The 13,346-nt window shown below is 45.5% G+C and overlaps 1 protein-coding gene across 1 annotated transcript in view; it reads left to right on the top strand.

The window, feature by feature from the left end:
- The window catches only part of PTPRJ (protein tyrosine phosphatase receptor type J), a 169,593-nt gene that overhangs the window by 144,754 nt on the left and 11,493 nt on the right, over window positions 1–13,346 (top strand). Inside the window, exons 14-21 of the mRNA XM_027072680.2 lie at window positions 443–530; window positions 2,992–3,033; window positions 3,988–3,996; window positions 4,101–4,188; window positions 6,309–6,399; window positions 8,560–8,633; window positions 8,737–8,871; window positions 11,901–12,020. Coding sequence (XP_026928481.2) covers window positions 443–530; window positions 2,992–3,033; window positions 3,988–3,996; window positions 4,101–4,188; window positions 6,309–6,399; window positions 8,560–8,633; window positions 8,737–8,871; window positions 11,901–12,020 — 647 coding nt within the window. The remainder of the gene's footprint in view (window positions 1–442; window positions 531–2,991; window positions 3,034–3,987; window positions 3,997–4,100; window positions 4,189–6,308; window positions 6,400–8,559; window positions 8,634–8,736; window positions 8,872–11,900; window positions 12,021–13,346) is intronic.

The raw sequence follows: 13,346 nt of genomic DNA, 5'->3' as shown, positions 1-13,346 counted from the left end.
GAGCCGACGCGGGGCTCGAACTCACGGACCGTGAGATCATAACCTGAGCCGAAGTCGGCCGCTCAACCGACTGAGCCACCCAGACACCCCTGGTTTTCTATTTTATATATTGGGCTGCTGCATGCAATTTCATGTGAAGAAAGGCATCAGCGGTAAGAACAACTTGAAAATCGCAGATGGCCCAGTTCTTTAAGTTTGCAGTTGAGGATACTCAGAAGAGAGGAGCACTGACTTTCTCAAGACCAGCCTGTTATGGTGGACTGGGGATAGGGAACCCGGATCCCAAATGCCCAGGCTAACTCTATGTCCAAAGGCGTTTAACACACACACACACACACACACACACACACACACACACACTCACACTCTGGTTTGAGGACCCTGGGTTGGTTGTTTGTTCGTGAACATCTTCTGAAGTGCTTTCCATTTGGACTTTTCTCAGGTGTCATCTGTGGAGCAGTTTTTGGGTGTATCTTTGGTGCGCTGGTAATTGTGGCTGTGGGAGGCTTCATCTTCTGGAGGAAGAAAAGGTGACTGTTGCTCATGTTAATGATAATACCCTACTTTTTTTTTTTTTTAATGTTTTTTTATTTTTGAGAGAGGAGAGAGAGAGAGACCGAGCACGAACGGGGGAGGGGCAGAGAGAGGGAGACACAGAATCTAAAGCAGGCTCCAGGCTCTGAGCTGTCAGCACAGAGCCCGAAGTGGGGCTGGAACTCATGACCGTGAGATCATGAACTGAGCTGAAGTTGGATGCTTAACAGACTTTGAGCCACCTAGGCACCCCGATAATACCCTACTTTTTATTTTTTAAATTAAAAACTTTTTTTCTATGTTTTATTTTTATTTTTGAGAGGAAGAGAGAGAGAGAGACAGAGCATGAAGAGAGAGGGAGACCCAGAATCTGAAGCAGGCTCCAGGCTCTAAGCTATCAGCACAGAGCCTGATGTGGGGCTCGAACCCACAGACTGCGAGATCATGACCTGAGCCAAAGTCGGATGCTTAACTGACTGAGCCACCCAGGCGCCCCGATAATACCCTAGTTTTTAAAGGAGATTTTTACTCTGGAAAATTTCAGACATTCTCACAGTTGGAAGGACTCGTGTCATGAGTTCTCATGTCCCCGTCACCCAGGCTCTTCACTATCTGGCCAGTTGCACTTCGTCTCAGCCCCTATGGCATCAGGTCGGGGCAAACGCTGCAGAGTGCAGTGCTCCTTTCGAAGAGTGCCCTCTGGTCCACAAGTCAGTGTTGAGGTGTTAAGAGATTTCATTAGAAAAAATTTTTTTAAGTTTATTTATTTTGAGAGCCAGAGAGAGTGGAGGAAGGGCAGAGAAAGAATCCCAGGCAGGCTCCATGCTGTCAGTGCGGAGCCCGATGCGGGGCTTGAACTCACGAACCGTGAGATCATAACCTGAGCCGAACCCAAGAGTCGGACGCCTAACCGACCGAGTTGCCCGGGAGCCCCAAGAGATTTCATTCGAGAGTTAGCTAAGTTTGAACACATGCTCTGACTGACTAGCGGTTAGGGAGCTTTGCTGTAATGTCCACATAGTCTGTGATGTAGGGATAAGAACGGGACCTAACTTGTGACACGGGGGAGCGTAAAATAAATACAAGGCTTCAACAGTGCCTTGGACCCTGTATGCTACTATTGTTGTCTATACAACTTCACCCTTCAAGGTAGTTAAATAGTAAAAAAAAAATCACAGCTCTGTTTTGCTAGCTCACTCTGCACCTGGATTTGTGTCTTCTGTCAAATCTCATCCTCACCGGGGCTCTAGGAGGAAGGTCTTGAAAGCCACCTTGCAAGGAGGCACAAGCTGAGTGTGGGAAGCGTGGAAATGAACTTGAACTTGGTGTTTGCACTTCATTGCTCAGTCTCCTGGCTGACCGTGTGGCCGTTGAAGCCTGCGTATCAGCTGGGATTCATTCCTGGTTGTCAACTGCTGCCAGTTGGAGAATTTCATTGTGGCTCAGAGTTCCTTGATGTAACTCTGCCCGGTCCCTCTGCCGCCATCTTGCCCTGTAGGGCTGACAGGCAGAGTAAAAAAAAGTTTTCTGAGGGAGGGGTCAAAGCAGCTTTATTGTTTCTTGTTAAAATAAAAGTTATACATGCTTGTGGTCCCCCAAAAAAACAAATACAGAAGAGCAAAGACACTGGATGATTCATAATCACAGCCCAAAACGACTCTGAATGTTGATAGGATAGTGAAACTCACACACAAGTGGAATCCTATTATGTGTATTATTTTCTAGTCGGCGTTATTATTTAAGACATTGTGGACAGCTTTAAATCTTCATTTTAAGTGGCTGTGGAGTATTTAATTGTACAGAAATTATTCAACCAATTTTCCTGATGTTTTCAGGTTTGTTCTTTGGTTTTTTGTTTTTGCCACAGTAATCTTTGAGCACATTCCTGATTATTTCCTTAGGCCAAATTCCAAGGTGGGCAGTTGCTGGGACAGTGGGTGTGATGCATGTTTTCAGTTTTGATACGTACTGCCAGGGTGCCCTCCAGAGGGTTATTTTTATTTTTTTATTTTATTATTATTATTTTTTAACACCAGTATGGGGTTTGGCCAGCAATGCAGGAGAATGCCAGATGCCCCGCCTCCATATCTACAGTGGCTATATTTTCTGATTTATTTCATTAACTCATCAGAAAGGCCTTTCTCAAGAAACAGCATGAAAAAATGGGTCTGGCTTTACCAAAGGGTCAGCTGCTAATGTATTTTTACCCAAAGATATTCCTAAAAGTTGCCCGAGCAAGATTCTTCCATACTTTTGGATGGTATGAAAGAGAGTTACTTCACAGATTTGTAATCAGTGTTTGCTGCTTAGACCATGAAGCTTAGTATTAGTGAATGGGATTTAGTGCCATATGTGAACTAATGCCCGGGGAAAAGTCCTTTTGTAGATACGTTGAAGGGGAAAAAACACAGAATTACCCTTTCTTGGTCTAATGGGTCTTTGTTTCTTTCAAAACAGGAAAGAAGCAAAGAATAATGAAGTATCCTTTTCTCAAATTAAGTAAGTCTCTGGAGTTAGATAGTTATTGAGAATTTTTATTTTACTTTATTTTTTATTGTTTAAAAATTTTTTTGAAGTTTATTTATTTTGAGAGAGCAGGCGAGTGGGGGAGGGGCAGAGAAAGAGTGATAGAGAATCTCAGGCAGGTTCAGTGCTGTCAGAGAGGAGCCCAATGTTGGGGGGCTTGAACTCACGAACTGTGAGATCATGACCTGATTTGAAACCAGGAGTGGGATGCTTAACCGACTGAGCCACCCCGGTGCCCCTCTAGTGAATTTTTGATGGAACTTGCTGTCATTTTTCCTGATTGACACATTTGGCCTTGATCATGCAGGAGTTCTTGCTAACTTTGTTTTTCTGCAAGGACTCTCTGTTTATTAGTCTCCTGAAGCTGCCTGCTGCCTACTATGGCAAGTAGAACCTTACTTCCATATTCTACCAATAAATATGTACTTTCTGATTTTTTGTTTTTTTGAGAGCATGAGTGAGGGTGGGGGGAGGGGCAGAGAGAGAGGAAGGGAGGGCGGAAGAGAGTGGGGGGGAGAGAGAGGGAGGGAGGGAATGTCTTAAGCAGGCTCCTGCCTAGAGCGAAGCCTGAGGCCAGGACTATATCTCACAACCTTGAGATCATGACCTGAGCCGAAATCAAGAGTCAGACCCTTAACCGACTGAGCCACCCAGGTGCCCCTCATATTTTGTGATTTTTGAGAACAAATGGGTTATCAATAGGTTGTGTAAAGTCACAAAGCCCATCAGTTACATGACAGGCTCTAGAAGGGAGATTTCCTGATTCACACATATCATTGTTTTGTAAATAACATTCTATTGACACGCCCTCCCCCCATTATACTCTGGTTTTTGTTCCTTTGGGAAGATGTTTACTATCATTTCTAGAGTCATGATCCAGTCGGTGTTTCTAATTCTTATTCTTTTCTTTCCCTTTCTATGATGAAGACCTAAAAAGTGAGTAGCCTCTTTAATTTTTAAATAACTTGTCTTTTTCTGTTTTGAGCATGAACTTCACTGGATGTAAAAAAAGTCCTCATAAGCTGTTTTTATTTTCTTAGATCCAAGTTAATCAAAGTGGAGAATTTTGAAGCCTACTTTAAGAAACAACAAGCGGACTCCAACTGTGGGTTTGCAGAAGAATATGAAGTACGTGGTTGTAAATAATGTATTCTTAATTGCTTTATGTTTCTCCTGCAAGTTGGAAAACCGCCTGTTTTTATTGCGTGGGGGAGTGGTGGATAAGAGGCGGCCCTCTTAGAGGGGAGAGGAACTCTGTCAGGTAGACCTCAGGGGTCCTAGTGGCCCTGTGGGCTGCAAGCACTTAGGTGTACCCTCGCTTCTAGTGGTTTGTGTGTTCAATCTTGTTGATAAATGAAGATTATGCGGAGACGGAGAGAGAGCGAAAGGTAGAGAAACTAGGCGTTCAAGTTCAAGTCTGAGGGCTGTTAACTGGGGTAATTAGGAAGCTGTTCTGGCTGGCATTTCCGGGCTGGGGCTTGACGGCTGTGTGGCCGACATTGATTCCCGAGCATTCTGTGAAGTCCTGCGGAAAGAGTTCTTGCCTGTCAGTCCCCATGTGCTCTACCCCCCACAGCAGCTTGGCCGAGCACACTCGCCCTCCCTGGGCTGCCCTGCTGTGGTCTCTGCCTTTATTGAATCTACTCCCTCTTTGCATTGGTTTCCTGCGGCTGCAATAACAAATCACCACAAACTGGTGGCTTGAAACAACAGAAATTTATTCTCTTGCAGTTCTGGAGGCTATAGTAAGTCCAAAGTCAAGGTGTCAGCAAGGCAGTGGTTCCTCCAAATCTCTGGGGGAGAACCTCTTGCTTGCCTTTTCTGATTCGGGTGGCTCCACGCGTTCCGTGGCTTAGGGCCCAGTCACTCCACTCTCTGTGGTCTCCTCCTCCCCTTCCCCATGGTTCCCCTCTGGGTGTCTTTTGTATAAGGACACTTATTGGATTTAAGACCCACCCACGTAATCCAAGATGATCTCACCTCAAGGTTGTCAACCTAAATACATCTGCAAAGACTCTTTTACAAAATAAGGTCACATCCACAGGTTGTAGGAGTTAGGAAGGGGGCCTGGCTTTTTTGGGCCTGCCATTGAACCTACTGTGCAACTCAAAGCACAGCCCAGGAGGACTTAAATTCTCTTTCTACCTGTTTCATCTGTGACATGTGGTGTTTATTTAATTCTGCCTCGTTGTAACATCAGTTATTTCTAAATTAAAAAAAATTTTTTAATGTTTATTTACTTTTTTTTTTTAATTTTTTTAACGTTTATTTATTTTTGGGACAGAGAGAGACAGAGCATGAACAGGGGAGGGGCAGAGAGAGAGGGAGACACAGAATCGGAAGCAACCTCCAGGCTCTGAGCCATCAGCCCAGAGCCTGACGCGGGGCTCGAACTCACGAACCGTGAGATCGTGACCTGAGCCGAAGTCGGACGCTCAACCGACTGAGCCACCCAGGCGCCCCAATGTTTATGTACTTTTGAGAGGGAGAGAGAGAGAGAGAGAGAGAGAGAGAGAGAGAGAGAGAGAGACAGCATGAGTGGGGGAGGGGCAGAGAGAGAGGCAGATCCAGAATCAGAAGCAGGCTCCAGGCCCTGAGCTGTCAGCACTGAGCCTGATGGGGAGCTGGAACTCACGAACCATGAGATCATGGCCTGGCCGAAGTCAGATGCTTAACTGACTGAGACCCCCAGGCACCCTGACATTAGTTATTTCTGCCTGTGCCTCTCTCCCGGGGTGTAAGCACCTGGAAGGCAAGGATTATCCTTTTTGTTTTATTTTAACCTCTGCATTAGTTTCCAAGGGCTGTGGTCACAAAGCACTAGAACAACAGCAAATCCTTCTCTCACAGTTCTGGAGGCCAGTGGACCTAAATCAAGCTGTTGCTAGGGCTGTGGTGCCTCCGAAGCCTCTAAAAGAAGCTCCCGCCTGGCTTCAGCCAGCTTGTAACAACCTAAGTCCTGTGCCTGCCTTCACCTCAGCATGGCCGCCTCCCCTTGAGTGTCTATCTCAGCGCCTCTTCTGTAAAGACGTCAGACCTGTTGGATCAAGGCTCCCCGTCCCTAATCCACTATGACCTCATCTTACTTTGATGACAAATACGGCTGCATTCCCCGGTCCTGAGGGTTGGAACTCCAACATACCTTTAACTCAAAACACCTCTGCCTTTACACTTTGTCCTACGCGATGCTCAGTATAAATAATATCTGGACGCTAACTAAATGAACGACTCATTTGTTTTGTTTTCAGGATCTGAAGCTTGTTGGAATTAGTCTACCTAAATATACAGCGGAACTGGCTGAGAACAGAGGAAAGAATCGCTATAATAACGTTCTGCCGTGTGAGTTGTTTTTTCCACAAGATCTTCCCTTTTGTCTGTCCCTGGCCATCACCCCTCTCACAGTGGAGGGAAGTGGTTTCAAGATAGTTACTAACCACCTCCACAATTATTCAGGAGTCACCTGCGGTGTGCTAATTTAGCCTTGTATTTAGGCATATTCCTTTGAATCCAGGCCTCATGAGAACCTTATGCAGTAGGTGGTAGCATATTCATTTTGCAGATGAGGAAACGAGGCACAGGGTAGCTAGGTGATTCGTCCCAAGTCACACAGAGGCCCATGGCAGGCAGGCCGGGCTCTGGATTAGGTCTGTCATTTCTTTCAGGGTAAGGGTTAGAGTCTGTGCTCTTATCCCCTCTATCTCAAAGCCCCTTTATTTCAGCTAACATAGTTCTAGAAAGGAAGTGGGTAAGAGGAGGACAGGCAGGGAGTAATGCTTTCTGCTCGTCTGGACACATCTCTGGTTGGCTGAATGCATCCCACTGCTAATTATGAATTGTATCTGGATTCACATTTTGAGAATTAACAATATCTGCCGAATGCATGGGGCTAACGACAAACTGGGTTTAAAATAAGAATTATTTGTTACATCATCCATTCAGATGAAATGTGAACCTTCCTCCACAGAAAAGTTCTTTGTGGTCTTTCCTTCGGATGAGAATTAGGGTACAAAGACGTATCAGTCGATTGCAGCTGTGTTCTGATTCAGGTGTAATTTCTAGGTTCTGCTGATACTTTTTACACCAGGACATTTAGAGACATTGTCGTTTTATATTTGAGGCTGTGTTTTTCTTTCCTGGCCTAAAACATTAACTTCTGTTTAGATTCAGGATTTTTTAGCTTGTGTGCTTTCTCTTCATCTCCTCCCTGTGTCCCCTCCCCCCCCCCCCCATCCCCTTTGTATTGACAGCAGGCATTGAACCTTGTTCCAGGAAAAATGTTTTGAAAATCAGGCTAGTGGGATACGCCCCCATCCTGCCCTTCTAGGGTTAACCCAGGATCACTGGCCTGATCTTACAGTTGCTGCAGAGGTTTTCAGATCCAGAGTTCGGGTACTGTTTTTTTTTTTTTTTTTTTTAATTTTTTTTAACATTTATTATTTATTTTTTGAGAAAGAGAGACAGTGTGAGAGTGGGGGAGCGGCAGAGAGAGAGGGGGAGACACAGAATCTGAAGCAGCTCTAGGCTCTGAGCTGTCAGCACAGCCCGACACGGGGCTGGAACTCACGAACTGCGAGGTCATGACTTGAGCTGAAGTCGGATGTGTAATCGACTGAGCTACCCAGGTGCCCCTCGGGTACTGTTTTTATTGGGAAAGTTCTAGACTACGAGTCATGTTGGTAACCGAGCTTAGAACTGTCATATTGTTTTGTCCAAGAGGAGGACGAGATGGTATATAGTCAAAGACAGGGAAACACGTGGTGCTGCTGATTATTCCGCCTGACATTTGAAATTCTCAAGTTATTATTTCATTTCTTGAGTTGGACACGTTTGTGTGGTTTTGAGATGATAGTATTTAGAAAACATGAGAATTTTTGTGTTTTAGATCTTTCTGCCTATAATAGTCTTACACATTCAGTTTATTCTGGAATTTGGTACTGTCTTGTCGTAATAACATTTCTATGGAAATAAAGTATGCAGATTTGGGTGTTTACCCTGCCATGGTGGAAAGGGCACTAGAGTTGAATTCTGACTGCCCTTGACCAGACATCAGTGCTGGGAGAAGTCACTTAATCTTCCTGACCCTCAGTTTCCTCGTTTGTAAAATGGGCACACAGGCCGGTAGGGTGGTTTTGAGGAATAAATAAGATTGCTCAGTGCACTCCCTGGCTCACGGCACACACCCAAGGATGTTAATAGTAGTAGGTTTGTGTTGTTTCAGAAGGTGGTCTGGTGTGGTTAGGAGCTTGCACCCCAGCGTCAGGCTGCCTGAGTTCGAACCCTGGTTCTGCCAGTTACTAGCTTTGCTGGGTAATTGCCTAACTTCTCTGTGCCGGTCACATAGGCTGACTGTGAGGGTCAAATTAAGGTCATCTCATTTTCTGTAAAATGCCACTCAGCACACCCTCACAATGTGTTGCCATTTTGTACTTTTCTCTCTTATATGTAATTCTCCTCAAACATTTGCTTCTAATGGGGACCTTTTTTCTCTTAATGTCATAGATGATATTTCCCGTGTCAAGCTTTCTGTCCAGGCCCATTCAACTGACGACTACATCAATGCCAACTACATGCCTGTAAGTGGGGGGACGTTCCCATGGCACGGCTTGTAAGGATGAAATCTTCAGGGCTCCTCTTTGTTTCTCTGACGCTGAATTTCTGTCACTTTCCGTGTTTTAGGGCTACCATTCCAAGAAAGAATTTATTGCCACCCAAGGGCCTTTACCCAACACTCTGAAAGATTTTTGGCGTATGGTTTGGGAGAAAAATGTATATGCCATTGTTATGTTGACCAAATGTGTCGAACAGGGAAGGGTAAGTATCTTTGATTTAAATTATTAAATTAAATTAATTAATTCATTTTGGCTGTGGTTAAAGGATATCTTTAAAAAAATTTTTTTTAATGTTTATTTATTTTTTGAGACAGAGAGAGAGCATGAGCGGGGCAGGGGCAGAGAGAGAGGGAGACACAGAATCTGACGCAGGGTCCGGGCTCTAAGTTGTCAGCACAGAGCCTAACACGGGGCTCGAACTCACAAACCATGAGATCATGAACCTGAGCTGAAGTTGGATGCTCAACCGACTGAGCCACCCAGGTGCCCCAGTGAAAGTATATCTTAAGAAGCATTTTTGTTTTTTAAAGAAAACACTCCCCCAAACATCACCTCTAGTCTTAGAAACTCATTTTCTGTATTTTTCTTTTCTAAGAGAAACGCTTAAAAATCAGTTTAAACAAAGAAGAGTTTTAGTGTTGCCTTCTTTTGTGGATGAATATCAGTGTTCTCTGTTCATGAGGCTGCTGCAGCTAGAGTTACAAGGAACAGGAGTTGGGGTCGCTCAGCGCAAAGCTCCCAGTCCGGAGCAGAAACGGCTCCGGCTGTCTCAGCTCTGTGTCTCTAAGCATCCAGCTTGTTCATCTGTGAGATGATAGATTCGACCAACTCAGTGATCAAACCCAATTTTTAGCCTTGGAACCCTTACTTTACCCCAAATCTCAGACTTCTCCCCAGATAAACCTCAGCAGTCCCCTCTCCCCTGTGATGGCCTGAAACCCCCCGGCTGCTTCCACCAAAGATAAGGTTTCTTCTTGTAATAAACCCATGTCTCCATAAATGCATCTAAGGAGACCTGAAAGACACAGGCTGACTTCAGAAATTCTGTACCCAAGGAATAGGACCTAACGTTGCTCTGGGAATGTTTTCCTGTGGGTTTGCTACCTGAGGAATAGGAATTCACTTCCTAGGCCAGTGCTTCTGAAAGTCCATCAGAATCCCCTGGAGGGTGGTTCTGCCTCCAGAGCCTCTGGTTCGGGCAGTCTGGGCTGGGATCCCCAGAACTACATTTTGGAGAGTTCTCGGTGCGGCTGCTTCTGCTGCTCTGGAGTGCGCACTTGGAGCGGCTCTGCCCTGGGTGGTTGTGGGAACCCATTGAAGCCCCTTTAAAAAATTTTTTTTAAAGTTTATTTACTTTGAGAGAGAGGGGAAGGGCAGAGAGAGAGAATCCCAAGCAGGCTCCACACTGTCAGCGCAGAGCCCAACATGGGGCTCAGTCTCATGAAGTGTGAGATCGTGACCTGAGCCAAAATCAAGAGTTGGATGCTTCACCGACTAAGCCACCCAGGTGCCGCGATACCTCTTTTAATGTTCTTTATTTAACTTGAATGTTTATCCTGCCCCAAGTATGTGTAAGGTGCTCTGCTAGGGGCTGGGGCTGGGGGAGGGAAAGATCACAAAACACAGTAAGAACTGGTTCCCACCTTCACGGGGCTTGCGATATAGAAGCTTGGGTTCCACCACCTCCTTGCATCCGGAGAATAGGCTGTTGTGCAAACAAAAGAACTTTGTTTGTGAATGCAGATAAACTTTATGGTGTTGTGGAGCTCAGGCCTGGTACATGGAACATTCTGTTAAATATCTGTTAGACAAATGAACATGACATAGTTAAATTAATGGAGAACATGAAGAGAATGAACCTAGGTGCGCCTTTGTGTATTGAAAGTCAGGAGGGAAGTAGATTTACTGACTCTGGATGAAAAGGGAAGGGAGGTAGTGAGCTTTCTGCAGTAGATACTCCATTTATGTTATTTCTTTCCTATAACAACCCTCCTGTATAGTTACTGTATCGATGGGGAAACTGAGGCTCAGAGAGTTTAAGAACTTGCCTACAGGGTGGCAGCAGAAACCCAGCTGGGAAGAGGCTGAGCTGAGCATCAGGTCTATGTCATTGAGTGTCCAAGACGTGTGTTCTTTCTGGGAGCAGTGATCTAGAAACTGGGATCTTCTTGAAAATACAGGTCCCCAACCAGAGTCTGCAGCTCTGGAGGTGGGGCCTGGGCATCTGTTTTTAAAGCAAAACAGACCTCCCAGGTGAGTTAGATAATAGAAGCCACCTGCAGATGTTAGATAATTGGAAGCCACCTGCAGTAGAGTATGCCTCTCAGAGGGGGTGAGAGGGAGAGAGAGTGGGAGACTGTGTGTGTGTGTGTGTGTGTGTGTGTGTGTGTGTGTGTGTGTGTGTGTGTGTGAAATCATTTACCAAATCTGGGGATTTGGATATTTGTGGGGAACTGATGTTTCCTGATTTTTATTTCTTTTTTTTTTTTAACGTTTATTTATTTTTGAGACAGAGAGAGACAGAGCATGAACGGGGGAGGGTCAGAGAGAGGGAGACACAGAATCTGAAACAGGCTCCAGGCTCTGAGCTGTCAGCACAGAGCCAGATGTGGGGCTTGAACTCACGGACCACGAGATCACGCCCTGAGCTGAAGTCGGCCGGTTAACCGACTGAGCCACCCAGGCGCCCCTCCTGGTTTTTATTTCTGTTCACATCTGCCCACCAACTTATGAAAATCAAAGGCCCAGAGTGATTTGATTTGATTCTCTTTATTGGTGTCTGTATTTGTATTCTAATTAGCGTGGATCTAAAAGTATTGGGCGAAGTCCTCGTTTCTTCTAGCTGCAAGGGGTTATGGGTCAGTCTGAATTTAGTCCAGTGAATAGTTATGGACTGGCTGCTCTAGGGGCCAAGTGGAACTGGCTGACACTATGTCCCCAGAGAAGGGACAATGTCTGTTCTGCTCTAAGTCCATTTTCATGCAGAAATTGGGGCTCAGTGTTGGCCGGATCTTCTGATTTCTCAAGAGAAGCAAGAAGTCTGCATTTTTATGAGAAACCTCCCAATTTTAAAAGAGTTGGCAATAATTGTAAATGAAAAAACAGTTTTGGGAGTCAAACAGAACTCCCAGCCTCTGATGCCAGTTTTCAATATCTGGCCTCCCTTTTGAGGCTTTAGTGATGACAGACGATGTGACCCAATTTTTTTTTTCTAATGCAATTTTATTCTAGACCAAATGTGAGGAATACTGGCCCTCCAAGCAAGCTCAGGACTATGGGGACATAACTGTGGCAATGACCTCAGAAATTGTTCTTCCACAATGGACCATCAGAGACTTCACAGTGAAAAATGTAAGTAAGAGGCCGAGATGGATAGGTCTCAGAAAAGATGACTATATATTAGTTTTGGGGTGATACTTTTTAGGTTGATGTTAACCAATATGTTTTTTTTATGCATCAGAAAAATACTTTTGCTCTCTTTTTATGGAATAAAACTATCTACATACACTGTAAGGCAACTCTTTAGCTTTACTGTATTAAGAGAAATTTCATAAGTTATTTTTTTCTTCTCATTGAAGTATAGATGACGTATAATATTATATTAGTTTCAGGGGTACAGCACAGTGACCCAACAATTATACATGTTACACAGCGCTCACTGTAATAAGTGTAGTCACCATCTGTCACCATATAGCATTTATATTCCCTACACTGTACTTTTCATCCCTGTGACTTATTTATTTTATAACTGGAAGTTTGTACCTTTTAGTCCCCTCCACCTATTTCACCCATCCCCTGACCTACTTTCCGTATGGCAACCACCAGTTTGTTCTATTTGTCAGTCTGTTTCTTTTTCTCCTCCCTCCCTTCCTTCCTTCCTTCCTTCCTCCCTTCCTTCTCCCTTCCCTTTTCCCTTCCCCCTTTCTCCTTCCTTTCCTCCCTTCCCCCTTCCTCCTTCCTTCCTTCCTCCCTTCCTTCCTTCCCCCCTCTCCTTCCTTCCTTCCTCCCTTCCTTCCTTCCTTCCTCCCTCCCTTCCTTCCTTCCTTCCTTCCTTCCTTCCTTCCTTCCTTCCTTCCTCCCTCTCCTTCCTTCCTTCCTCCCTCTCCTTCCTTCCTCCCTCCCCTTCCTTCCTTCCTTCCTTCCCTCCTTCCTTCCTTCCTTCCTCCCTCTCCTTCCTTCCTTCCTTCCTTCCTTCCTTCCTCTCCTTCCTTCCTCCCTCTCCTTCCTACCTTCCCTCTCCTTCCTTCCTTCCTTCCTTCCTTCCTTCCCTCCTTCCTTCCTTCCTTCCTTTCCTCCCTTCCCTTCCCCCTTCCTCCCTCCTTCCTTCCTTCCTTCCTCCCTCTCCTTCCTTCCTTCCTTCCTTCCCTCCTTCCTTCCTTCCTTCCTTCCTCCCTCTCCTTCCTTCCTCACTCTCCTACCTTCCTTCCTTCCTTCCTTCCTTCCTCCCTCTCCTTCCTTCCTTCCTTCCTTCCCTCCTTCCTTCCTTCCTTCCTCCCTCTCCCTCCCTTCCTTCCTTCCTTCCTTCCTTCCTTCCTTCCTTCCTTCCTTCCTTCCTCCCTCCCTCCCTCCCTCCCTCCCTCCCTTCCTTCCTTCCTCCCTCTCCTTCCTTCTTCCCTCTCCTTCCTTCCTTCCTTCCCCATCAGTGGGGGAGGGGCAGAGAGAGAGAGGGAGAGAGAG

The sequence above is a fragment of the Acinonyx jubatus genome, chromosome D1 (genome assembly GCF_027475565.1).
Source record: "Acinonyx jubatus isolate Ajub_Pintada_27869175 chromosome D1, VMU_Ajub_asm_v1.0, whole genome shotgun sequence".
NCBI classification, from domain to species: Eukaryota; Metazoa; Chordata; class Mammalia; order Carnivora; family Felidae; genus Acinonyx; species Acinonyx jubatus.
Note: the sequence above shows the minus strand (reverse complement) of the source record. Positions and strands in the feature narration are given on the sequence as shown.